At 44.0% G+C, this 24268-nt stretch overlaps 1 protein-coding gene across 2 annotated transcripts in view; it reads left to right on the top strand.

The window, feature by feature from the left end:
* The window catches only part of BMP7 (bone morphogenetic protein 7), a 44863-nt gene extending 21498 nt beyond the window's left edge, over nucleotides 1-23365 (top strand). The window contains exons 2-7 of one of the 2 annotated variants that reach the window (XM_057406333.1): nucleotides 2792-2984; nucleotides 13931-14079; nucleotides 18747-18944; nucleotides 20705-20781; nucleotides 21390-21500; nucleotides 22752-23365. In XM_057406333.1, coding sequence (XP_057262316.1) covers nucleotides 2792-2984; nucleotides 13931-14079; nucleotides 18747-18944; nucleotides 20705-20781; nucleotides 21390-21500; nucleotides 22752-22901 — 878 coding nt within the window. In that variant the 3' untranslated portion in view covers nucleotides 22902-23365. Of the gene's footprint in view, nucleotides 1-2791; nucleotides 2985-13930; nucleotides 14080-18746; nucleotides 18945-20701; nucleotides 20782-21389; nucleotides 21501-22751 lie in introns of both variants that reach the window. The other variant, XM_057406332.1, reaches the window with a different exon arrangement.
* The last annotated feature ends 903 nt before the right edge of the window (nucleotides 23366-24268 follow it).

The following is a 24268-nucleotide window of genomic DNA, read 5'->3' as shown; positions in this document are numbered from 1 at the left end:
CTAACACCCATCAAACCCAGGAAACTCAGGCTTCTTGAGCACTCCCCTGCTTACCTTGTGCTGTTGTGCTGAAGGTATTACTGGGGTCTACAAAAAACACATGATCATATGTACTGTACCATATGTTCACAAATACCAGCACACAGCAGCATGAATTAAGGATAGGATTTCAGCCTTCATAATGAAGAGTCTTGCTTTTATGAGTACGAGTCAGACCCTTAACATTATTTTAACATAGATTTTGGTGTTTAATTATGTAATAAGATTTACTGCAGTCATCTAACAGATGTTGATTCAGGGTCAGTGTTTCTCATAAATTAGTTCTGAAAGGATTTGTTACTTCTGGGTCAGCAGATAGGTCCAGAGTGCAAAGAAAAAGGGGAAAAACAATAAACAGAGTTGAAGGGTTTCTTGGGATTCTTTCTTCAGTTACATATCCACATATTTTCATGATCTTGATGACTATAGCCACAGGAATGTTTGCTTTAACACTAAAGATGGCTCAGGCCAAAACCCTATATCCAAACATCTGCAAAGCATGGGAAAGTTCAAACTTCAGGGCTTTCTATTTTATGACCCTGGCCGTTAATTTTTCATACTAATAATGACACATTTTTCCTAGGGCTCTGCATTGGGAATCCCTGTGAACTCCAGCAGCACCTGAAAAGTTTCATCTTCATGTGTTTGTTGTCAGACTTTGTGTATCAAGTGCAGCTAAAGGCCGGTGTTGGCCGATGTAGTTGTCATCACATACATACCCTGAAAAGGTGCACCCGCCTTCCTTTGAAAATTCAGCCTTCCCATGTCTTTGGAAGCAGATCACACTGGTGCATCCTACTGCTAGACCTCTCTGTAATACACCCTGCTGGTGATCTTATCTGCAATATAACTAAAACCACACGACATTATAGTCATTCTTCTATAGTTGTGGTTAAAGGAACTACACCATATTAAAATACTTTTTCCTCCCCTGTATAATTTAGGTACAGGCAAATTCCTTTGAGGCTGAAATCGTACTCTTTATATCTTACTCTACTGAGACTACTTTGGAGGAAAGGGATTGAGGCACATTCTGTAGTGTTTCTAGGACTTACAGGGCAGTTTTAGCTTGCCAGGTGTTTTACAAATCCTCGTGAATATTCACAATATTCCTCTGCTTCAGGGTACGAGAGACTGAGTGATCTTCTCCAGGTTGTATGAGATGTTCTAGGTAGAAGTGCAACAACTTTGTTCATTCAGTGCACGCTAAGACTGCTGAACCTATAAAACCATTTGCTGAACTTAATTGCCTTTGCCTTGGAAAGTTTAGGGGGTTCATACCTAAAAAACTCCACTATGATGAATCCCAGCTATTAGAAAGAGCTCCGAAGTATTTCCCTGAACAGCAATCGCACAGTGGCAAACTGCGAGTCCTGGACTCCTTGCAGGAGTAATGTGTGAGAGGAGGGAGAGCCTGTGGCCAGCCACTGAGCCCCGGCCAGCGTGTGAGCACTTGGACACAGCCCGGATCCCGGAGCTCCCCACGCTCCATCCCTGCCACAGGGGAGGCCCTCACGAGTGCTGATGTACATTTGTGCTGTGCAGCGCTATAAATCTAAATAGCACTTTCCAGACTTAGGCTTGAAACTCCTTTTTTTCAGGAGTAATTCCATTTAAGTCAATGGATTTACACAATGGATTTACCGCTGCCAGAAGAGAATCAGGCCTGTAGAAGGACACATTCTTTGCCAAGAAAATCTCAGAGCTAACTACTTGAATTGTGCAGTTGAGCTGCAGGGAGGTCAAGTGGACAGATGACAGGACTGGGACATATGGGAAGTCCCTGGTTCAGACCTCAGCTCTTAAAATGTGAGGTGGAGTGACCTCTGGTGAGTCAGTTCATCTCCTTATGCCTCTGTTTCCCCATCTTCCTTTGTCTGACTTGCCTATTTAATTTGGAATTTGTTCCAAGAAGGGTGCTTCGCTTCATGTGCTGGGACAGGGCACTGACACCTCACCTCTCCCATGCTGAAGGACAGTCAAGTCTTTCTTTCCTCACAACACTGACCCTCAGCATCTACAAGCGGTGTTACACACGACCATCAGCTGCCCGTCAGAAGACAGGAGACTGTCACTTGGTGGGATAACGCAACCATCCTAACACTGTCTTGGAGGACTCTGGCACTTTCTGTTATTTCACAGTCAGGGTTGGGAGGTGGAAGAAGGTCCTTATCTGAACATTTGCTTCACAGCTCTGATCACTAGAGATGCTTTAAAATGAAAGCTTTGACCCTGCAGAGTGGGGCTGTGAGCTTGTGATGAATTCAGCTGACACCAAATGTGGGTCACTGGCATGAAAAGCATCAGGGGCTGGAATTTCTATATACTTGTGTGTGGGTATGCGTGTGCAATTTTCAGAAGCAGAGTCAGGCCAGGAACCAGCACTCCTGAAAAGCCCCATCTGTTTCTTTCAGCTCCTTCCCACAGCAGCTTGGTCATTATCGGTGGCAAATGTCCAGAGTCACTTGTCAAGCATGAAGCTGCCAAAAATCATTAAAGCACAATGGTCACCCACACCCCATACCAGCCAGCTGGAAAACTATTTCAAAGAGAGTCTGATAAACACATATATGCTTATAATAGCCCAGAGAGAATCATGTGTTTCCTACATGCTTTAAGGAACCGAACAGCAGCATGAGATGCTGCAATCAGATATTCTTGCCCTTTCCTGTTGTGGCAACTCGCAAGCTTGTTTGATGGCGAGGGGAAAGGGAACAAAGCAGGTGGCTAATGGGCTGTTTTTCTGTTTCAGTGGAGCATGACAGAGAGTTTCACCATCAGCGCTGCCACTACCGAGAGTTCAGGTTTGATCTCTCCAGAATCCCAGAGGGGGAAGCGGTGACGGCTGCCGAGTTCAGGATATACAAGGATTACATCCGCGAGCGCTTCGATAATGAAACGTTCCAGATTAGTGTCTACCAAGTACTCCAGGAGCACCAGGGAAGGTGAGTGACCCACAGGGAAATCCCAGTGAAACTCAAGCACGGTATGTTCCTTCAGAGAGATGTGTCCAATACTCCTAGAAATACTGGTGCCATCAGGAAAAGTGTCTCAAGAGCTTGGTTTAGGCATCAGTGTTATACAGTGAAATCTCAGTCAATGCTAACGCATAGCTGCCAAGCATGATCACCCCGAGGGCATGGGGGTACCCAGAGAGCATCCTCAATGCTTCCCTGGGAGCACTCAGTAGCTGAGGAGCCAACAAGCCTGGCTATAAGCTAGTGCAGGAAAAGATCATAAACTCAGAGTGTTTCAAGGTTTCTGGAAGACCTACCCTCTTCCTCCTGCTGCTTATGGATTCCAAGGTGGTGAAACCACATCCGAATGCTTCCTTTCTAATTGTAGCTTAATTACTAGCCTTTATTACCAGCGGCATTCGAGATCCCTAATTAACAAAGACAGATGACACCATGCTTTTTATATTGACTGATTGTTTTGCATGTGCAAAACTACAAGATGAGCTATTAAATCCATTCCAAGCAATTATTAATATATGCCAAGCTCCCTGACAGATCCTCCAGGGAACTTGAATAAGAACATATGTTCAATTTTCTCATCTGTTTTTAGTTCCAATTAATCAGCAATCCCCAACCATTTATCAAAGGCAGTTACTCTCATTTGCACATATTTCTTTTATGTACAGATCCTACCAGAAGTGTGATAGTATTTCTTTACATGAAAAGTATTTACAGTCACATGCTAGTCATAAGTTATTCTTTAGCACTGCTAAACATGGGGTAATAATACTAAAGCCCTAATTTAGGTTTATGAAAAGAGAACCACTAGGGATTTAAAGTGAGAAAGTCCAAAAGGGTAAGAAAAAAACAGTGTAATCGGGACTCTGGCTTCATATTTTTATAAGACCTAATAAAAATGCAGAAAAATGATGGGAAACCTTATCAAGTTCTTTAAATGGTGAGCATTTCTACCGGCTTTGCTGTATGGTAAAAGTGTTCAACCACTGGTGTGTTTTCTCCAACATCCTAAATTTCTGGCTTAAAACTCAAGGTTTCCTTGGCCTTTCTAATTAAATGATTATTTGCAGGGTTTGGGGACTATGATAATATTAAGCTATTTTTAATCAAACAATGATAATTTAAACTATCCATTTTAACCAGACTTTCTTAGAGGAGAAGACAAGCCACAAATGTGCACAGGACCCATTAGCTACCCTGCTTACCATAAGCATTTAAGTTTATTCCATCTTAGACTCTTCCAGAGATAGAAGCCTCCCTTTGCTGCATTTTGGGAGTTATTTAGGTACAAGTATGCAGGGATGACTTTTCACTCTTGAGAAGAGCAGAAACAAGAGATGTGTTAGCAGATGAAGAGGCCCTAACCAGAGTGTTGGGGCATTACAGGGAAAGTTTAGATTGGATATAAGAAGGAAATTCTTTCCTGTTAGGGTGGTGAGGCACTGGAATGGGTTGCCCAGGGAGGTTGTGAATGCTCCATTCCTGGCAGCATTCAAGGCCAGGTTGGACGAGGCCTTGGGTGATATGATTTAGCATAAGGTGTCCCTGCCCACGGCAAGGGGGGGTTGGAACTAGATGATCTTAAGGTCCTTTGCAACCCTAACGATTCTATGATTTTATGATTAGGGAATTGACAGAAACCTGCTGTTAGAGTAAACGTTCTTCATCAGATGTCAGGGAAGTCCAGATCCTGATGAGCGAGGTAGGTGCCCGCTAGCAATCTTATTGTCAGAATTAGGATGATATTTAGTGTCTTAATTTTACAATGATACAGCTGCAGGTTTGTTATCACTATGTTTAGAGAGGCTGCAACATACCCACTGGAGCCAGTTACGTGGGGAGCAGTAAATGTTTCTGCAAACTGTCTCCTTCACAAATTCTTATTCCTAAAGGAAAAAAGGTATGCAAAGGGCTGGCGTAAACATGAAACACTGGCTGGAAGAGGTGAGAAATCTTGCTAATTATACAGATGTTCCAGCTACAAGATTAGATGCAATTTCACTGCATCATATTCACCACAGGTACACTTGTTTTTAACGAGTGTTCATGCATATTCACCCTTTGCATACATTTTTGGCACAGGCAGTGAAGAGTTTTGAAGAGTTTGCCCTGAAAAAAATACTCCTGTTGGTTTGGACTGACCAAAGGTAAAAATATTGTCACTAACATTTGTAAAAATATTTGCTCTTTTTCTGCATTTTTCCACTGACATTTTCCAACCGGCTCTGTCACAGACCAGTCATCCAAGGCAGTGTGTCATTGGGCAAGTGGAGAAAGAAAACAAACTCTCTCCGACGTTGATCAAAAAACACCCATTCACTTTGATGCTTCCTTGGCTGTTTGTCTCATCCTGAGCAGGCTGGAAAGTCAGACCCATCTGACGTTGTTAGCAACAAGAGCAAAACAAAGCCAAACCCTCCCCCCCACACAGGCAAGAAAACCTTTGCTTGTGTTTGGCTTTGTAGATTCTTTTCCCTAAAGCATGGCAGGTACAATGGACAATAAAAACCCAAATGGCTTCCCTTTTCCCTGTGCTTTTATGATAGTACAAGAGCAGTGGGATCTCCCAGGAGACTGCTGGAATTGCCTTTTGGGATCTGGAACACCAGGTACTCTCCAGTCCTGAGCACCTCCTGCTTAAGTTCACCAAGGGACAGAAGCTTGGTGCCAGGCTCCCCCGAGACAGCTGCAGCATCATCTGTCCTTTGTAACACATCAACACACAGCAGCGATCAGGACAGCTTCTAGGGACATGAAACCAGCACGGGATGCAGCTGGAAAGAACAAGCTGAGGCTGACTGGATCTGTTTTCCTTTGAGAGTGAAGAGACTATCTGATACACTGAAGGCTTGATTTTCAGTTAAACCTCAGATGAGCCTCCAGTTTGGAGGGTGTGATGGTGTGCCCTCAGTTCAAATAAAACATGAGTACGAGCAGTTCAACAATTAACGACTTGCTTTACGAGTTCAGACAGGTTGGCAGGTATCTAACCAGCAACAGCTCTTGTCTGCAATTTATTGTCAGTGAAAAACACAGGCATCGGTTTTTCCAGGCAAACAGCTGCACCCACAGCACATTATTCCTGAAATCCTGCCCCTCAGTAGTACTGACATTTAAACACAGAGTGGAAGTTCTCCTCCATCTGCCTGCTGAGTCGTGGGCAGACAGACACCTAACAGCCTTGCCCTGACCTTTGCAGCAGAAGGGATGCCATTCTGGACTTTGACTGATAGACATTATATCTCTGTCAGACTGACGATGTTATTACAGATGTTTATGGGGAATCAGAATAAATAATCAAATACTCTTTCTGGCCTTTCCAAATCTATGAATTCATTGCAAGGTGAGCTTGTCAAACTGGCCAACATCTCCTTTATAAAAAGGCATGTATGGTATTCCTTAGGCACACAGCATCTCAGATCTAAACTTTACGCAAACAAGTACATTCATGAACAAAAATGTTCCTTATATCATAAACACTGTGCAAACAGTTGCTGTTTTGACTAATATAACATGTCTCAAAGCTTTCATGTGCATAACAAAGTTCAGTGACTCATGTTCAACTTCTGTTTGGTCTTCATGGTCTCACCCAAAAGGCTGGGAGAGAGTTTTATAAAGCCAGTGAGCGGCTTGAGAAGGGTGCGGAGCAGCAGGACATCAAGTCCCTGTTTGTGGTCACTAATCTCGCTAGTGGGAATTAAAGGTTGTCATCAGGGATCTGGATGCTGCTCAGACCTCCAACTCCTCCCTCCTGGGTGCTGCAGGAGAGCAAAGCAGATTCCAGTACTAGGGAGTGCACGTCACAGGGCACAAGGCTTGCTACAAGGTGGTGAAGGTCATTTATCTTAGTCACCTATGTAGGGAATGTTAAAATAAAGCTTATAGATATGAGCCTGAGAAAAATGATTGAACTTTTACAACACAATCATGGAACAGTTTGTGAACTAATTTGCAAAGGAAATACCTGTTGCCTTCAGACTCTCCCTATTGTTGTGAGCAATGGCCAAAGCAAGAATTTCAAGGGGACTTAAGTGCTGAAGAGGTGTACAGGTATGCAGTGGGATTTCTAACAGCAGCCAAGCAGGTTGGATACCTAACTCCTATTGCAATGGATTGAACTTGTGTGTTTTCAGGAAGTTCCCATGGGGGTTTGGGGTAGATTATCAGTCAGGGCATCATCCGCAATGTATTAACCTGAAGCTGCAGAAAAGATGTAGGTTGCATAGCTCCCTTCAACACAGAGCTCGATCCTGCCCATCTGTCTGCACCTTTAGAAGCTAAAATACCTTGGCCCAGAGTTACATCTTCATTGGACCCAGCACTTGCACTGTGGAGTAAATCCCAACCCCTTTGAAGCTGTTACAGAGTACATTTCATTGGACCCAGCACTTGCACTGTGGAGTAAATCCCAACCCCTTTGAAGCTGATGGGAGTTCTGTTACTGGGAGAATAAAGCCAGGTACTTGACCAGCCTTTGGTAATTGAAATGTAGTTGCTACGTGTTCACTTTATGGCCATTATGGATTTCACAGGCTTCAAAGGCAGTGGATGGTTTGAATGCTCATGTTACCAGCCCTACAGAAAAATAAGATCTTGCATGATGCATTCCTGGGTTTGACTTGCAGCTGGAACGCTTTAGTTTGTGCTTCAGACTACACCATTTCTGCACCCAGATCAAACCTGAGCCCTTTCCAGACCCCCTTTTCCCATTGATTGGAGTCTGTTTCCATGTTGTGGGTTGAAACATGTAATTCTAGTAACGAAGGCTTAGGCCCACCCGGCCCGTGAAGCAGATGTGCCACTCTTTTGGAGCTTTTTTAAGTACCAGGGTGATCTTTCCAGGGATGGTGCTTCAGAGAAGGGCACAGTTTGTTTTAATGTTGTGGCCCAGCACCGTGACAGTATCTGCAAGTACTGACACCATAGAGAAAGGTGCTGACAATAGCTTTGATTTTTATTTTTATGGTGACTTCTCTGCAAGTCAGTTGGTGACTGTGCTCAGCTCTTAGCAAGTAGGGCACTTTAGTTCTTTAAGAGCAGAGCTGCATCTAGTTATCCCTTTCAGACCATTCCTAAAAGCCACTACAGCCTGCAAAACCTCTGACAAATCTTGAACTCACTTAGCAAGGCACAACTCTTCACAGGCACTTGAGTAGCTGCAGGAGGCATTTTGCATAGCCCAGTGGGCTCTTGCTCAGCTAAGTGATGCACTAATGAACAGCGATTCAATGCTGAATAGAAACAGCTGGATATAAAGTGTCAGAGAGATGTATATAACCTCATTTCTCTCAGCACTGCTTTACAAGAGGCTTCATATTTAGGAAACATGTTGCATCGCTCTGTAACAAACTCCCATTGCCCTCTTAATCAGTCTTTGAAGCCTAGATCTTACCCTTCTCAAACACTATCTAAGAAAGGGAACACCAGAATTAAGAGTTTGGTGAAATTTTACAGTGAATGTAATTTCTCCCAAGATTCACCAAAACTCAGAGATCTCTTTCAGCAGCAGCACAGCCAATTTTCAGACCAGTCCCTGGAAACCACCTCCAGCAAACTCTATTCCTGCTGTGGCCATCCCTTCACCTGGAGGAGACTCCAGGCTGTGCCTGGCTGGTGGCTCCTCCTGTGGGCATGGGGAAGGCTTTTATCAGTGGGGAGGGAGAGGGAAGGATAAGTAGGATCCCAGGCAGGGAAGGGAAGGTGTGGGAGGAGGGCTGCACCAGGTCTGTGTACTGAGGGTGTTGCAAACGTGCCAGGGAGAGGCCCAGGGAGATCCTGGGGCCCTCTCAAAGTAGGAAAGTCTGAAAAATATTTTCCTAAGCTTGTCTTTGGACAGCTGCAGCCAGCTTTGAGCAATGACACCAAGCGAGCTGGAATCTGGACACTGCGGCTTTCTAATCCAAACAGATGTCTTCTAACCCTGCATCTCCTCTCACCCTCCCAAGATGCCCTTTCTGCCTTCTCCTACCTCCACCTGTTCAAACCTGGATGTGAACTGCCCCTATTCCCCCATGCCAACTCTGCCCGTGGGCTGCCTGGCGGTAAACTTGCTATCTTGCACCCCGATGGCCCCTCTAGGGTTAGAACACCAGTCAAGAGAATAGGATTGTGCTCCTGGTTTACTGGCTGTGGTTTATATGTCAAGTCAGTAAGACATTTAACATACCCGTGCCTCGGGTTTCCCACTTTAAAACAGAAGCAGGAGGGTTGACCCATGTCTATAAAGCTGTTGCAAGTTATCACAGTATGGTTATTGTTTGAAATATCATTAAATCTGTAATTCCTCAATCTAGCAGGTAGGGATTAGAGCAGTGCAGCTGCTGGCCAGCCTCGGTGTGCTCTTTGGGCCTGCACAGTACCTGAATTTGGGGATGACAGGGGACTTGCAGGACCTGCTGGCAGTGGCCCTGGGCTGGCTGCTCCAGGACACAGCCAGGGCTGCAAGTCTGCTCCCAGCACATCACAGAAATCAGCTTGTCTTGCAGTGTAAGGAAAGCTGCAGTCACCTTTGCTGCTGCCGCTGCCTGTCCTTCGTCCCATTTATTTTTATCCCACTTGGAAGTGCTCATTAGTGTTTACTACCACTTGTCAAACAGCAGCTTGAAATAACAGAGCTGATGAGGGGGATGGGGAAGTGAGTGAAGAACACGCACACAAAAGTAGGGGCTGTTTGGTAAAAAGACTACTCTAGGGCAGCATAGACCTCATAGGTTTATAAATGCAGAGTTTCATCTCCTGTTCTCTCTTGCTACTGAAGAGCTGCCAACTCATATTTCCACCAAGTCTCTCTTCCATGATCTTCCTCATACCCCAACTTGTCAAGGCGGATGATAGGGGAGATGCTGCACTTATTTTTAGATACCTTTCTAGTGTTTATGGCTTCAAAATAAAGTATATCCTAGAGGCTGAAAAAAAATACCCCAGTAAAAAGCAAAGAGCCCATGTTTCATGGTTGTTCATCCTTTCTCTTACTTTAGAATTATCACATTGCAATGTGGTAACTCTTCCTCACTGTTTCCTTTCAGGGTACTTTTACTTGCCTTTTCTGCATTTTGTTTCCCCTTGTTTTTCCACTCATCCCCACATTCCAGTCTTTCTCTCTTCCACTAATCACCTGTGATTCCTTTTCTTGCCTCACTCATGCCATCAGCCCTCCATGGCCCTTTTAGTAGCTTGAGCCCTTCCACTTCCATAGCTCCAGACACACATGCATAGTCCACAACCACCCTCACTGCAATGCTTCTCACTCACCTTTGAGTCTAGAAAACAGTAAGTTCTCTAGGGCAGATTCACAGACCTCACAGCAGTTACATGACCTGTAGACAAGTTTTTGGGAGTGCTTTCTAGTGGAGGTGATTCTCCTTTCTGGTATCCAGTGCCAGACACTACCAGAGCTATTGGTAGGCAAGTGCTAACTTCCTGTCCTCATCTTAGGCTCCACTGATAGCCTGATGCCAGAGAAAACTGAGCTGAAAGCCCTGAGCTTTCATTGTTGCTGAAAGCTTTGACGCTCCCGCTGATGTCGGTACTTTGAGCGCTGAGCCATTTTGATGTGGTCTCAACAAAACATACTTGTGGTCTGGATCCAGACTTCATAATTTGTGTAACTCTAATCTCAACATTAACATTTCCATGTCCCAGCTTAATTTTCTGTAAAATGAGGATCATGTGCATTTTGCTATCTCTTGGTCTGCTAAGCAGTTTGGTATAGTTCCTCACGTGCTCTGAAGTTCTCAAATGAAGGGACTGAATGCACAGCCAAGGAACCAAAGGGCTTTTCTGCCTCCTGGTTGCAGAGCCATTACTGAGTCCCTCCAAGAACATTCTAAATATGCACACAGTTGTTAGGTAAGGGACCAGCGAGTGCGATGTGCACTAGAAACCTCCTCCCTTTGTGCTCAGATCTTTATCTCAAAGCTAAAACCCAAACCAGCCATATTAGTTAGACTTAACTAGTACTATCCCATATGACACGTTATTAGATGGAAACTCTCAGAGCACATTTGAAGTCTGAGCAGAGTAATGTTTCTCTGCCATTTTTGTCGTGTCTAACAATGATGTCTAAAGGGCTTGCTGCCTATTAGCTAGTGATTTAACATCGAGCATTTCATGTAAGGAGAGGTTGTTCTTTTTAAAAGAACAAGAGGTTTCTTTTCATTGGAACAGGCGCCACAATCTCAGGAGCCTCTGCTTGCAGCTTCAGTCAGGTTCTGCATCCTATTCCTGGCCACTGCTGGTGGGCCAGTGTGGAAAGTGCTAATCCAGGAGTGCTTGAACTTCTCGAGAGAGCATCTGACATGTGGTCTTTTTGGGTCCAAATGTTCCAAGTGTGTGTGGGAAGGACGTTTCCCTTTAGTGGGTCCCTTTGATCTCTCTCACTTCAAGCTTCCCCTCCAGGCCTATTGTTTGCACATTGCTGTAACTACAGGAAAACAAATGCATTATACAATTTCCCAGACTGACTCACCCTGGTACTTGATGCCTCATGTTGTCTGGTTACCCTGATTGCATCATGTCAGCATGGGAAGCTTAAAGTCTGTTTTTTCTGAGTAATAATGCTGCATTTGAGCAGTAGCTAAAACCAAAAAAAATACAGTTATCATTATTGCTATTATCTTCAACCTGCAAACTACAAGCAAGAAAAACCACGCGAGCCAAGTCCCTATGAACTAAACCTTGTGTGAATCATGAGTTCCAGTCAGGGGCCATGCTTAAATGATGCAGTATGCGAATATAAAAACTCTTTACTTCTGGAAACTTGGACTCAGCCATTGGAATGGGCCAATCTGTACTACTCCCTCGTCCCTGGCTCCTCTGGGATGCGTTTTGTTCAGCGTGTTGTAAACAGGGAAGGATGGGAGGTGTCCACGAGGCTGTGTCATGCACTGTGGGAACCAGGCCATTGCTTCTGGGTGGGGATGAAACCCCAGGAAATTTGTCCCCCGCTTACAGTTCAAGCATCTTATGTTCTTGTAGCTGATGTCTGTGGAGGGAGGGGGTTATCCGTCCTCAGCTGTCCTAGGTGCACCCAGCAAAGCTGACTGAGCTTCAGGCAGCAGATGGGTTGAGCCTCTCCATTGCTGCAGCACAGCCCCTTCCTGAGCCACCCACTTCAGCTGCCCAAACTTCTACTGAAATACTCGCCATACACAAGAAAGAGTTGCAGCACATTCCATTCTGATGTAGGGCTTCTTCCACAAACCCAAACTCTGCTTAAAAGAATGCAAAACTCCCTTTCCTCCCGTGCCTTCCTCCATGGCAGGGACATGATTGTGATTCCTCCCTCCACCGAGCATTATAATCCTGTATCTGCAAAACATCTCTTGCAAGCATCAGACCTTGCTTCCTCTTTGTGAAACAGCTGACAGAAAGCCAGTGCTTTTCCTCGGGCTGCCACATGCAACACGCAACACTAACTGCACCCTCAGCAGCATTTGCTCTATCTACGTATCCAGCTGTGTGGCATCCACAGGTATGGTGCATTGGTGAGGAAATGGCAGAATCCTCTTAATGCACCCTGGATGATGTGCTCACCATGTGCTTCTGATTTCAGAAGTTTAATTTCATGTAAGCAATTGCAAAGCCAAAAGCAGTGGCATCTATTAGTTGATGGAGGGAAGACATCGTCTCTTACATGCTCTGGGCCACTAAGGTTGAAAGGGAAGCTAGATAGTAAAAAACATTGCAATAAAACTCCATTTCTGTTTTGAGTCAGCTGTGTGGGATAAAAGCCTGTAATTTCTTGGTATCTCACAGGACAGAGAATCACTAAAAGCTACAAGACAAAAGCCTCTATGCTGACAGCGCTTCTCACATTCATTTTTGATTACTGGATATTTCGTGCAAACAAGAGGCATTGTGTAAACTAAGTTAAATATATCTATTTGCACTGAAAATCAATAGAGACAAAATTACTAAGGCCTTCTTTAAGCTTTGAGGACATGATTAAAGGGTTTTCCAAGGCGAGTTCTTCATTCAAAAGGATATAATTACACTTAAAGAAGTTATCATGTTTGTGCGCTGTCAGTACAAAAGCAGCTCTTACGGGACTTGTCTAGACACTTCCACCGTGTTTCTTTGTTCTTCTTGTAAAGTCATTTTTTTATGCAGCAACTGCACCAGTATCCAATTTTTTTAATCCAAGTTCTAGGTCTTTCTTAATTTCTGACACAGGAAGTTTCCTTCCTTTGCAGAACCTGTGCTTTCTCAGATTTTCATTTTACAGAACTCTGCCAGGCGGTGTTTGGTAAATCCAGGCTGATTTCACCCTTTTCAGACACATGAAATCCTCTCTAATTTTGGATCGTTCTCATTTTCTGGTATTAGGTTCTTCAACAAGAATAACTCGGCAGCGGCCTTTCAAAAAAGTGAAGCAATGAACTGAAAGCAAATTGCCACCCAAAGTAACGCAGACCTATGACTGCGCAGAGGGTTATTGCCTCAATGCATTATCTGTAACCTCAGACGAACACATTAAAAAAGCCATTACATATGTTAATATATGCACTCTCGTGTTCCAGCTGGCTTGCACCAATGCTACAATTATGCATAAAAGTCAGGAAATGATGTGTGGAAAGGATAATGAGCAGCATTGTCTGCCCAATTACCAAGTTTGCATATGCAGACAATAATTTTGCGAAGCTGTGCCTGGCAAGCGCTTGTTCCGAAGTTGTGTCAGCAGCTCTAAGGTTAACTGTAACAGCAGAGTAACCCAAACCCACCTCAACTCGGCTTCAACCCATCCTCCCTTTTTTGAAGGGAAGTGCTTCATCTGAAGGTGATTAGACGGGAAAACGTGCCAGCCCAGCTCTGGTGGAATCTGCCTATCGCCAGAAGGCTTAAAGCATGTATGTGGATGCCTATAGACTCTCCAGAGGAAAGCGAGGGTAACTGGGAATTACACTGTTGTTTTTCAGGGATTCAGATTTGTTCCTGCTTGATTCTCGGACGATCTGGGCTGCAGAAGAAGGGTGGCTGGTGTTTGACATTACTGCAACCAGTAATCACTGGGTGGTGAATCCCCAACACAACCTTGGCCTGCAGCTGTCCGTGGAAGGCATTGATGGTGAGTGCCAGACACCAACATCAATCAGTGAGTCTCTGTTTCAGGTACACGATTCCCAGCCAGGGGAAGCCTTAAACATTCAGTACTCTTTCCTTTGAGCAGAATTTATTGAACATGTGCTTCCTGAACTTGCCTAAAATGGAGATGGTAATTCAAATAATGCATAAACAAATTTCAGATGAAGGATGTACTCAAATGCTGTAACAGACTGGTAACCTGCCTGCAGTCATTTCAGTATTAGCCGTGCACACCTCCCTGTCGAGGTACATATACTCTGCTAATTTGCAAGTAGTGCAGTCCAGTGGAGGAGAGAGGAATAAGCTTTGGTATGTGCAGAAAGACAACCAAGGTGTAAAAGACTGGTGTTAATTGGCACAAAAGGACTTTTAAATTCAGAAAACAGCTAGGAACCATTTTAATTTCCTTTGCAGTAGAAAGGACTAGTAAAGTCATGTCTGGTCGAGACTCCAGGGTCTCCAGAGTGCTTATGGTAAAAACCTGTGAGGTGTGGGATTAGGTGGGAAGTTCTGGCTCTGAAACATCTCCAGAAAAGATGTGTTTAGAATTAGGCAGGGAATTCTGCTAACTAGGTCTTAACTAAAAAGTCATGTTTGTCTTAAAGTTAAAATGTTCACTTGGAGGCTTGTACAAGGAAACCAAGTTAGCCTGGATCTTCTGGGGTTTCGTAGGACCCGAGACCACCCGAAACTGCCTGGCTGCCATACAGGAGACATTAAGCAAAACCCTGTTCAAAACTATTGTATATACTCCAAATGTAGTTATCTAAGGACATGTTTTTATCCTCCAGATATTCATCAATGCTGTTGGGGTTTAGGCAACACTCTGAACTTTTCCAGTATGTGGTATTTTGCATGAGGACCGTGCAAAGCAGTTTTGAAACAGGCACCTTACAGTGTCCATTTACACAAAAGATGATTTTACTTATGTGAGACCTGCACACCGAAAAGTGTGCAGGGTTTGTTTTAACCTGCCCTTTCTGAGTGATCAGTGAATGCAGAAACCCAAACACAGACACAAAGCAGGAGCTTCACCATGGAAGTTACTAGTTCCCACCCCAATGACAGATGCCTTTTGCCATCTTTGTTCAAAGATTCAAATTCAACCTGATTTACAAGTTAAGATTAACTCTTAAAACAGTAAAGCAAGTTAACAGCCAAGACAAGCTTAACCTGTTTTCAAACACTTGTCCTTATTTTTAGTTTCTAGCTTGCCTCCTAAATGAAATACTCGGAAGTGCAGAAGTTGTGTCCATGATCATGGCACATTTACTCAGCTGTGGTTCATATACAGGGAAGCCATTAAGACCCAAGCGCAGAGCCCACATGATAGCTGAAAGTAGGCTTAATATCTCTAACCACCATGGGTATGCTACAGTATCACACACTTTTCTACTGATAAAGCCTTATCACACTCTGTCCTCCCCATCCTCACCTAGTGATCTTACAGCAAAAGTCAGTCCTGGTTTTCAGCATTAAGGAGGAAGGCAGCTGATTTATGTATCTGTTACAGATTTCTGTAGAGACTTTTCAAGATCCTGCATCCAAGGAAATGCTGCAACTTTGCATATACTCTTACAGTAACTCTGGCTGCTCTCCTGGAGCTATTAGAAATGGACCCTTAAAAGCATGCAGCCAGATCTATCATAGAGAAAGCTTTCAAAGACAGACTCCCAGGTTCAGTCTCATCTGTTACTTGACTCAATGAAAATTAGGAATCTGATTATTTTTACTGCACTCCTGAGAAATCTAGCTGAGTTTGGATGTGGTTTCAACCCTTTGAAAAGTAACTTGCTGCTTTCTCAAAGCAAATTAACAAAATACTTTAATCAGCCTGCCATTACAGTTAGAAAAGCCAGCTGCAGTGTTTAAAAGGTAAATAGAGAGATATAAGACCCAGTTGTGTGCTTGTCTTCTGTAACCGAGTCCCTTGGCAGCACACGTTTGCGCTCATGTTTCTCCACCGTACACTTGAAATTTTCTTTCAATTTTTGAATGGCAAGGATGTGTCCTTCCTTGCTCCCCAAGTTTCCCTTTGGATTTAGACCAACTGTGTGTCTGAGAGCTGCTTTTACACCTGGACTGCATATGAAAATCACATGCTGCAGACACAGCAGGATTCTGATGCAACACTGTACACTTGGACAATCCCCAGAGCTTGAAGTGAATTAGGTAAAAAAAAACACCCCAACTTCTCTTTGTGTCTGTCATTACACAGAGATCTGTAATCACAGAGCCAATACAGTCTATTTAAGAAAAATTCTGACATTGCAAGCACTGTCCAGATGAAATTATGCAAAATAAATTAAATGATCGTTGTATTTCTTTATAATCTTGCCAACTAAGTCTATCAACAAGTAGACCTAGGCTGGAACCAAAGGGTATTTGTTTACTCTTAGAAAATGGGGACCAGCTCAAGCAGCAAGTTAAAGGACAGTCACCTTCAGTGAGCTCTGAGCCCAGCACCCAGGAACACCCCTGCCTGCTGAGGTTCACTTAGTTTTTAACTTAAGATCTTAAGTTTGACAGTATTAAAAAAGCAGCTTCATAAAAGCAGATAAAGCTGCACCCTCTGGTTCAAGTGTACATCTTTAGTTCTTTTGGGAGAAGTTTATCATTGTCTCATGGTGACTACACGTGTCCTTGTGTTTAACCTTGCTTTCTGGATGTATAGGAAAGTTAAAGTGGGTTTTCCCCATCTTTATTAAAAAGAAATATGCTACTTTGCATACAGAGCATTACACTGCCACCATACTGGTCCTGAAGATGACATGCTGATGCTGCACACAAGGAATTAATTGGTCAGATGCTACTTATCACTGCACTAATGCAAATCCATTAAACATATCAGTCAGGTCCCCTCACTCCATACTGCTGCCCTACTCCCTAGAGGCACGGTAAAGGTAAAATGAGTTACACTAGAAAAAACACAGCCATAGATGCACTTGCTAGTTTAAACAGCTTTGGGAAGCCGAAAGGCTTTGAAGGGCAAGAAAAAGCCCGAGGAGCAGCACTCAGTGAGCAATAACTCCTGCAGCTGAGCGTGTTCTCAGGAAATAAGGCTTCGATCTGGCAAAGCCTGAGCACAAGTGGAACTACTTACCTGTTTAGCATCGGCTACTTGCTTAAGCACTTTGTGGGCTCTGCCTCCAATGTTTAAAATGAAAACTGTTTGGACAAGCTTCCGGAAAGCAGCTTAAGCAGAAGGTGAAGTTGTTGATACATGTCCACATATAAATGTACCTACGTGGGTTTTTACGTGTGCTATTTTTGCCCAAGCTTAACTGGTGCCCCATCCTGAGATTAGTTTTGCTTTATCTAGTTTGCAAGGCCTGGCCATGCCGGGCACTTGTCCTGCTGCCAAGCTCCCATTAAAACACCTCTTGAAACAGTCCTCTCCACACATCCCATGTGCTGCAGCTTGGGACTTGCTCACTGGGCTGCACACGTGTAGAAAGAACTTCAGCCAAGGCCAGTTCATTTCTTGGCCTTGAGCTTTGACCACAACCCCCTTTTTCTGGGTCTGTCACACCGATCTTTTGACCACATACAAGAGCAAAGATGGAAACACTCCTATAAAGACACTACTTTATAAATAAGCCTTGGCATTTACTCATCTTAAAACCAGCAGTTACAGACTATTACCTAGAAATATTGCAGGTTATCAGGTTCTTTTCACGTAGTTGTGAGAAACAGGTAAAATAAGGACTTTTTTATTTTATCAGGAGTCTGTAGAGCTCCTCCCCTGCTTTCCCTGGCCAGGCTGCCTTTCAGGGCTTCTCTAGGAAAGAATCAGCTCTCCTTTGGCATATTTGTTTTATGGCTGACAAGGCCCAGTCCTGCCCTCAGCAAAAGGATCACAAAAGCCATTAACATAACTTCGACTTAGCAGCAGTACTCAGTTGCTTGGAACAGGATAATTCTGGATATCACCCCTGCATTTCACAACAGCACCCAGAGAGAAATATTGAGTTTCCCCCTGCCATCCCCCCCTCCTTGCAGTTTTTGTAAAGAACTGATTTCATTCTGCAGATAAACCACCTAATCATCTTTTACCAAAAATCAAATTGCTGTAAAAGTCCATGATGATGGAAACATGAATAGCAATCAATAGCTTTGCAACACAATTATCAAGTACAGTGGTGCTGAGATACAGCAATAAGCAAAACGTCTCTAAACATCTGATGTATTTGTTTCTCTCAGCTACAGTGTATCTGGAGCTCTGTCAACGTTTTAAAAGAGGCATTTTTATTTTAAGTTAATAACCTTCCAGTGGGAATTTAGTGTTCCTATGGGCTGAGTTTATGGCTCCTTTAATAGGATCACTTCAAATTATGGGTTGGTGAACTTAAAGAAACCCCTCTAAAGAATGCAGGAAAAGTTAATGCTAAGTGGATTTAGGGTAAAATAATTATATGTAGGACTATTTTATGTAACTTTTACATGGAGATATAAAATGAAGTTAGCTGCGCTGAGCTGCTTTTGTCAGAAGCAGCTTTGCCGACCAAGCCCAGGCCCTTTGTGGATTGTCACATGCTGGGAATCACCTTTACCAACCAGAGAGCAGCTCTTCTCCTTGCTACCCTTACTATGTCTGCTCGAAATGAAAAGTTACTGCAGGCTCTCTTACCACTCCATTCTGTTATTAAGGGCAAAGCATCAATCCCAAACTGGCGGGTCTTATTGGAAGGCATGGCCCGCAGAACAAGCAGCCATTCACAGTAGCCTTCTTCAAAGCCACCGAGGTCCATCTCCGCAGTATTCGCTCCACAGGAGGGAAGCAAAGGAGCCAGAATCGATCAAAACCACCAAAGAACCAGGAAGCTTTCCGGGTGTCAAACATGGCAGGTACAGCACGGGTTGTTATGTCTGTTATGATGATCTGTTTGTTGTCTCTCTGGTCTACTGCTAGTGTTCAGCTGCAGGTTTGAAACTACTTGGATTAGGGATTATTGCAAAAAACTTAGAAAAATAATATTTCTTTGAAACAATGTTAAACTGAGAGATTTCTTAATCCAGTCATTTTTAAAAAGGCACCTAACCAGAAAATGTCCTTTTCGCCCACATGAAAAAGATTCTCATTCCGAAATGTAAGATAATTACACTAAAGCAATGAGTAGGTGATCGAAATAAGGTATTTCAGTGGATCTGAATCAAAATGCTGTAGATTTGCAGAGTTTGTGATTTTAAGTTTAGCCTCCAAAATGTTTAGTAGCCCCAAAACTTTTGCATGAAGAGGAAGCTCCATTGGTTGCTCAGGATAACTGCAGCTATTCTGGGGAGAATCCTAATATGGAAGAAAACTCCATCAGGCATTTGAAATAGAAATGTGGCTTAATTATGAGATGCCTCGGAATAATGGGCCCTTGGTGACCTTCCCAGCAGGAACCACAGCACAGGGCTAGCGCTGCTGAGGGCAGTAGCAAATTCCAGCTGTATTCCTCTGAGTGCTTCACTGAATGGAGGGAAAGCTTGCAAGAGGTGGAAGGAAGAGGACAACACAGGGCACAATATCATCTTATGTGATTCACCTTTGCCTTGAGTTGCTTGGGGTTACCTGCAAGGCTACGGGAGAACTCTCTCCCATCAGTTTTGTTGCAGCTTCCCTATATTTAATCAGGCCATTCCCATCCTAGAACTAACAGCATTTTCTTGCAGCCCTGGCAGTAGGTAACCCTTCTCTGACCTGCCCAGTTGTCTGTTTTTCTGCAACTCTCACCTGAAATCAAAGAGTTTCTTAAACTGGTTTTCCATCACTTACGTTTCCAAGCTCCGGGTCCTGCAGTTCCCCAAGCATAGATGGTCTGAAGTTTGAGCATGAGTTTTTATCACCCATTTTCTTTATCAATACAATTTTTAAAGCAGACAAAAGACTTCCTGGTTTCTACAAGTAGGTTAAAAAGTCCCGTGACCAGTGTCCTGCTTCAGGCTTGGGGACCCCGCATTGAGTTAGCTTCCAACAAGAAGAGTGGAAGCAGCATTTCCAGTACTTCTGCTTGGATCTCCAGCTACAAGTCCCCACAATAGTCATGGTTGTTCAGATCCACGACTCAGACCCATGCTTTAGTCTTTGATTTCAGTACTGTCACCCATTTAGAGAAGTCTATAATCTGGATCCAGGTGCACTGGCCAGAAGAACAGACTCCATGTTATCTTAATGTCATGTGGCTTTTGTAGACCTGAAGGTGCAACTATCACACAGGTGATTCATTGACAGGAATTTAGGAAATAGGTAAAGGGTGCCTTTCCCTATTGCTTCTTTCATAGATTCTCTGTTTATACAGTAGGCAATAATCAGCTGCTCTTTGCTACTGTGAGGTCAGAGAAAGCCTAGAAAGGAAAAAAAGGCAAAAAAAACCAAACAAACAAACAACTATTTTCCCAGGCCGTTTTTGGCTTTGCACAGGAAGTCAGAGGGGGGCATTTCCTACCTTCACTGCTACTGAACCCAGCCATTATTCTGTGAGTAAACCCAAAAACATTAAAGAAAGAAGCAAGCCACAAGTGCATCAGCTGAGCAGTGGTGCCTCCCTCCCTGGCAGGGCTCTGCTGAGGGCTGTGGGTGCTGGGGCAGCCCAGGCTCACAGCCACCCATTCTCCCCAAGCAGAGAACAGCAGCAGTGACCAGCGACAAGCCTGCAAGAAACACGAGCTCTACGTCAGCTTCAGGGACCTAGGGTGGCAGGTAAGGGCTGTGTGCGATCGGGGTGGGAGCTGGGTGCCTTTGCACATCAGTTAGAGGTGCAATAGTGAGCTCCAGCCCTGAGGGAAGAAATGGTGCATTGCCTTTAGCATGCTTAAGAAGTGCTTCTGCAAAGTTAGGGTATACAAATATTTAGAGTGAGACTGGCTGGAAGCTGGACGCACTTCAGTCCTTTTGAGAAACTGTGGCCCTGAACTTCCTGCGTCAGTGCTGAACACACATAGGGCTCTCCAGTTTGACCTAGCAGTTCTTTTAGACCTGGTTAAGGACATTTTAGTTCCTGAAAGCCTGTACCTGCACTTCAGTGATGAGTGAAGTGATCCATGTGGTCAGCCAGGAGGACACTGCTAAATGGATAAGCAACTAAATCCTGAAGTTTAGCTACTCTATGGACACATTTGCAAAGTGGGATACATCCCTCCAGGAATCCACCTGCTTTTTCTGAAAGGCCAATGTACCAGGTTTTTATTTTGCCAGTCACTGTAATTATATGTAGATGTATGAGCTGACAGGTTTATGTGCTGGTTTACTTCTTGTTTCACTGCACACTGTTTCTGTCTTCACAATCTCACATCTTCAATTCCACCAAGGACTGGATCATCGCTCCAGAGGGCTATGCTGCGTATTACTGTGAAGGAGAATGTGCTTTCCCCCTGAATTCGTACATGAATGCTACAAACCATGCCATTGTACAGACACTGGTAGGTGCACTGTAGCTGCTAGTGCAGAGCTGTATCCGATAGGTGCTACTCAGAAATAAGTTTATACACAAAAGAAATCTGTAAGCTTCCAAGAGAAGGAAGGTCTGCATTAGCTCGCTAAGATGCCTGCAGCATTTGGCTCAACGTGTCTAGCCAAGTGGCCTGAATTAATAGTTGGCTAGGAATTACCCTGTCTTTGCCACAAGCATTGACATGCTCTCTTTAGTTTAAAAGGGCCCTATGATAGACATCTTAATGGTATAGTCCCACTGCACAGGAAGAGGAGGATACAAGACCTATTGTGAGCATCTCTTGGAAAAACTCTGTAAGGATCCACTGAATGCTGCTGCAAGAAGCAGATCTGGGGGGGCAGATTGAAGAAGGGGTCAGTGAATCCCAAAATCACACAGCCCAGCTGCTCTGTGGGTGTATTTGTTTTACGAAATTGTGCAAGGATGTCCAGATGGGAGCCCCGAGCGAGCGTGATCTCATGAGACAGCGCCTGTGCTCAGGGGGGGTCACCCAGCCCCAGCTGTGTCACCAAGCCAGTGCACCACAACTCTTGGCTGGGGCTACAAGATACACGCTGGTCCCAAGTACCCTGGCTATGCAGCACCGCCAGCTGACCAGTGTGGACACCCTCCCCTACCCAGCTTGGGTGCCCGGCACACATCTGCAGGGCACAAGGAGGCTCACTGCACCTTCTCATCTACACCCCATATCCTGTGTTTATCTAAGGACAGCACTGCCAAAAGTAATAGGAAATGTAGATGCTTCTGGTTTCCCAAAAGAAGAACTATCTATATGTTTTTCTCCTGATAGAATGGTTTTATTTGCCTCCCCCCCCACCCTCTCCTCAGAGATCCCACAGCAGGGAGCACAGGGCACCCAGAGCCCTTGTCCCCAGCCACAGGGACCCCTACCTGGGGCTGATGGGATTTGTCAAAAAGCCTCACCCACGTGTCCTGCAGAGTTTATCGGAACCGGTACAGTGCTGGAGAGCTCTGACAAATGGGGAATTCTCTAATGAAAACCTGCCCCATTGAAAGATTTCCAGCTAGATCTGACTTGGGTGCGTGCGTCAGCGTCCCGACACGCAGGGGACATCTCGAGATGTTTGTACACAAAGCCAGGTGTTCAAAACATGTCTGAGTGAGTGCATGGGACACAGAAGGATGCCTGGGAAAGAGAACCATAAGGGAAGAGAGGGGGAAAAATGAATCTTAACGTGCCTCTACTTTCTTTCCCCAGGTTCACTTTATAAACCCAGAGACTGTGCCGAAACCCTGCTGTGCTCCTACACAACTCAATGCCATCTCTGTGCTCTATTTTGATGACAGCTCCAATGTTATCTTAAAAAAATACAGGAACATGGTGGTGCGAGCCTGTGGCTGTCATTAGATTTGTAGGAAAGAAAAAAAAACAGGAAAAACAAAAAGAAAAAACCAAGTTATTTGTAAAGAGTGGTTTTGTATGGCTGTGTGGGGGAGGGGAAAAGGTTAGCACCCCAGCAATGGGTTTATAAAAATCCCAAACAGTTTTTAGGACCAGGCTTCTGAAAGTTCAGACAATGGAACGGTTTCTGGATCTTAAGTGGCATTTGAACACATTTTGTTTGAGTTTATTACAGACAATGAGCTTGTAAACTGAAACAAGCCAGAGAAACCATTTAAAACCAAATCTGCCTACAAAATTGGCTCCTGCAAGACATACTTCTGCAAATGAGTCTTTCTGAAGATTGCAAACTCACCAGTGTTGATTGCAAGTTAAACCACAATAATCTATCCAAGGTGAGAATGTGCTGTGACTAATAAGCGTGTGTAGTTCCTGTATCACAGTTTGCAATAAAATAAGTGAACAAAATATACCTGGAGTGAACAGGTATTTTGTTAGAGAATTATTACTTCCATCCCTCTGTTTGCTTCAATTTCATAAGCAAACCCAAAGATTAATTACATGCAACTGCCAATTTTAAACTATAGCAGCAGAAACTGTATCTGGATTGATGCAAATTCAAAGCCAGATCAGTCTAAGAAAAAAAGACAATTTTCTAATTGGCAAGCAAAAGAACTGTACAAAATAATCCCAAAGAGCAAGACTTTTTTGGGTATACTTTTCTTTTTGTCAACAGGGAAGGAAATTTCCTCTAGCAACCAGAAAGAATTTGGATTTGCTATGAACTTGAAGCAGGAGAGCAGCAGAATGTTAAGAAACAGTGGTTATACCTAACATTTTGCTGGGGTATCCTGAGCAACTGGGGAGCTGTGTGAGCCAGCTAAAGATCCTGCTCCTGTTTGTAACTGAAATTGGCTTCACTGACAGAACAAACTGTAATGCTTTTTCAAAAGCATGGAGGCTCAAGTGCAGAAGGTGCCATGAGCTGGGCCATAGAGCCAGCAGCACACAGGCTCAGCTAGGAGCCAGCTAGGAAACCTGGCTTCCAGGGTCAGTGGTTACGATAAAGCCCCTGCTCTGTTTTTGGCTTCACCTTAAAAAAACCCTTTCAAGAGCCACATGGAGCTGGAACAAGGAGCATGAAAACATCCCCTCAAGGCTTTTCTTTTTCCTTCTTTTAAAGTCACAGGTTACACAAACATCACACTTAGGTAATTAAAACTCAGTTAAAGTCCTTGTGAAGAAGAATGCAAAGTAGCAGTAACCAATCACAAACCAGTTCACCACTTGGCATGTGCTGCGATCACAAAAGTAGGATTGGGATAAATGTCACGGAGAGATGAAAATTCTGACCAATAAAACACCAGCTCTAA

Source organism: Pezoporus wallicus, unplaced genomic scaffold (assembly GCF_028554395.1).
Source record: "Pezoporus wallicus isolate ANWC-B61680 ecotype Strahan unplaced genomic scaffold, APGP_CSIRO_Pwel_v1 contig_6783, whole genome shotgun sequence".
NCBI lineage: Eukaryota > Metazoa > Chordata > Aves > Psittaciformes > Psittacidae > Pezoporus > Pezoporus wallicus.
Note: the sequence above shows the minus strand (reverse complement) of the source record. Positions and strands in the feature narration are given on the sequence as shown.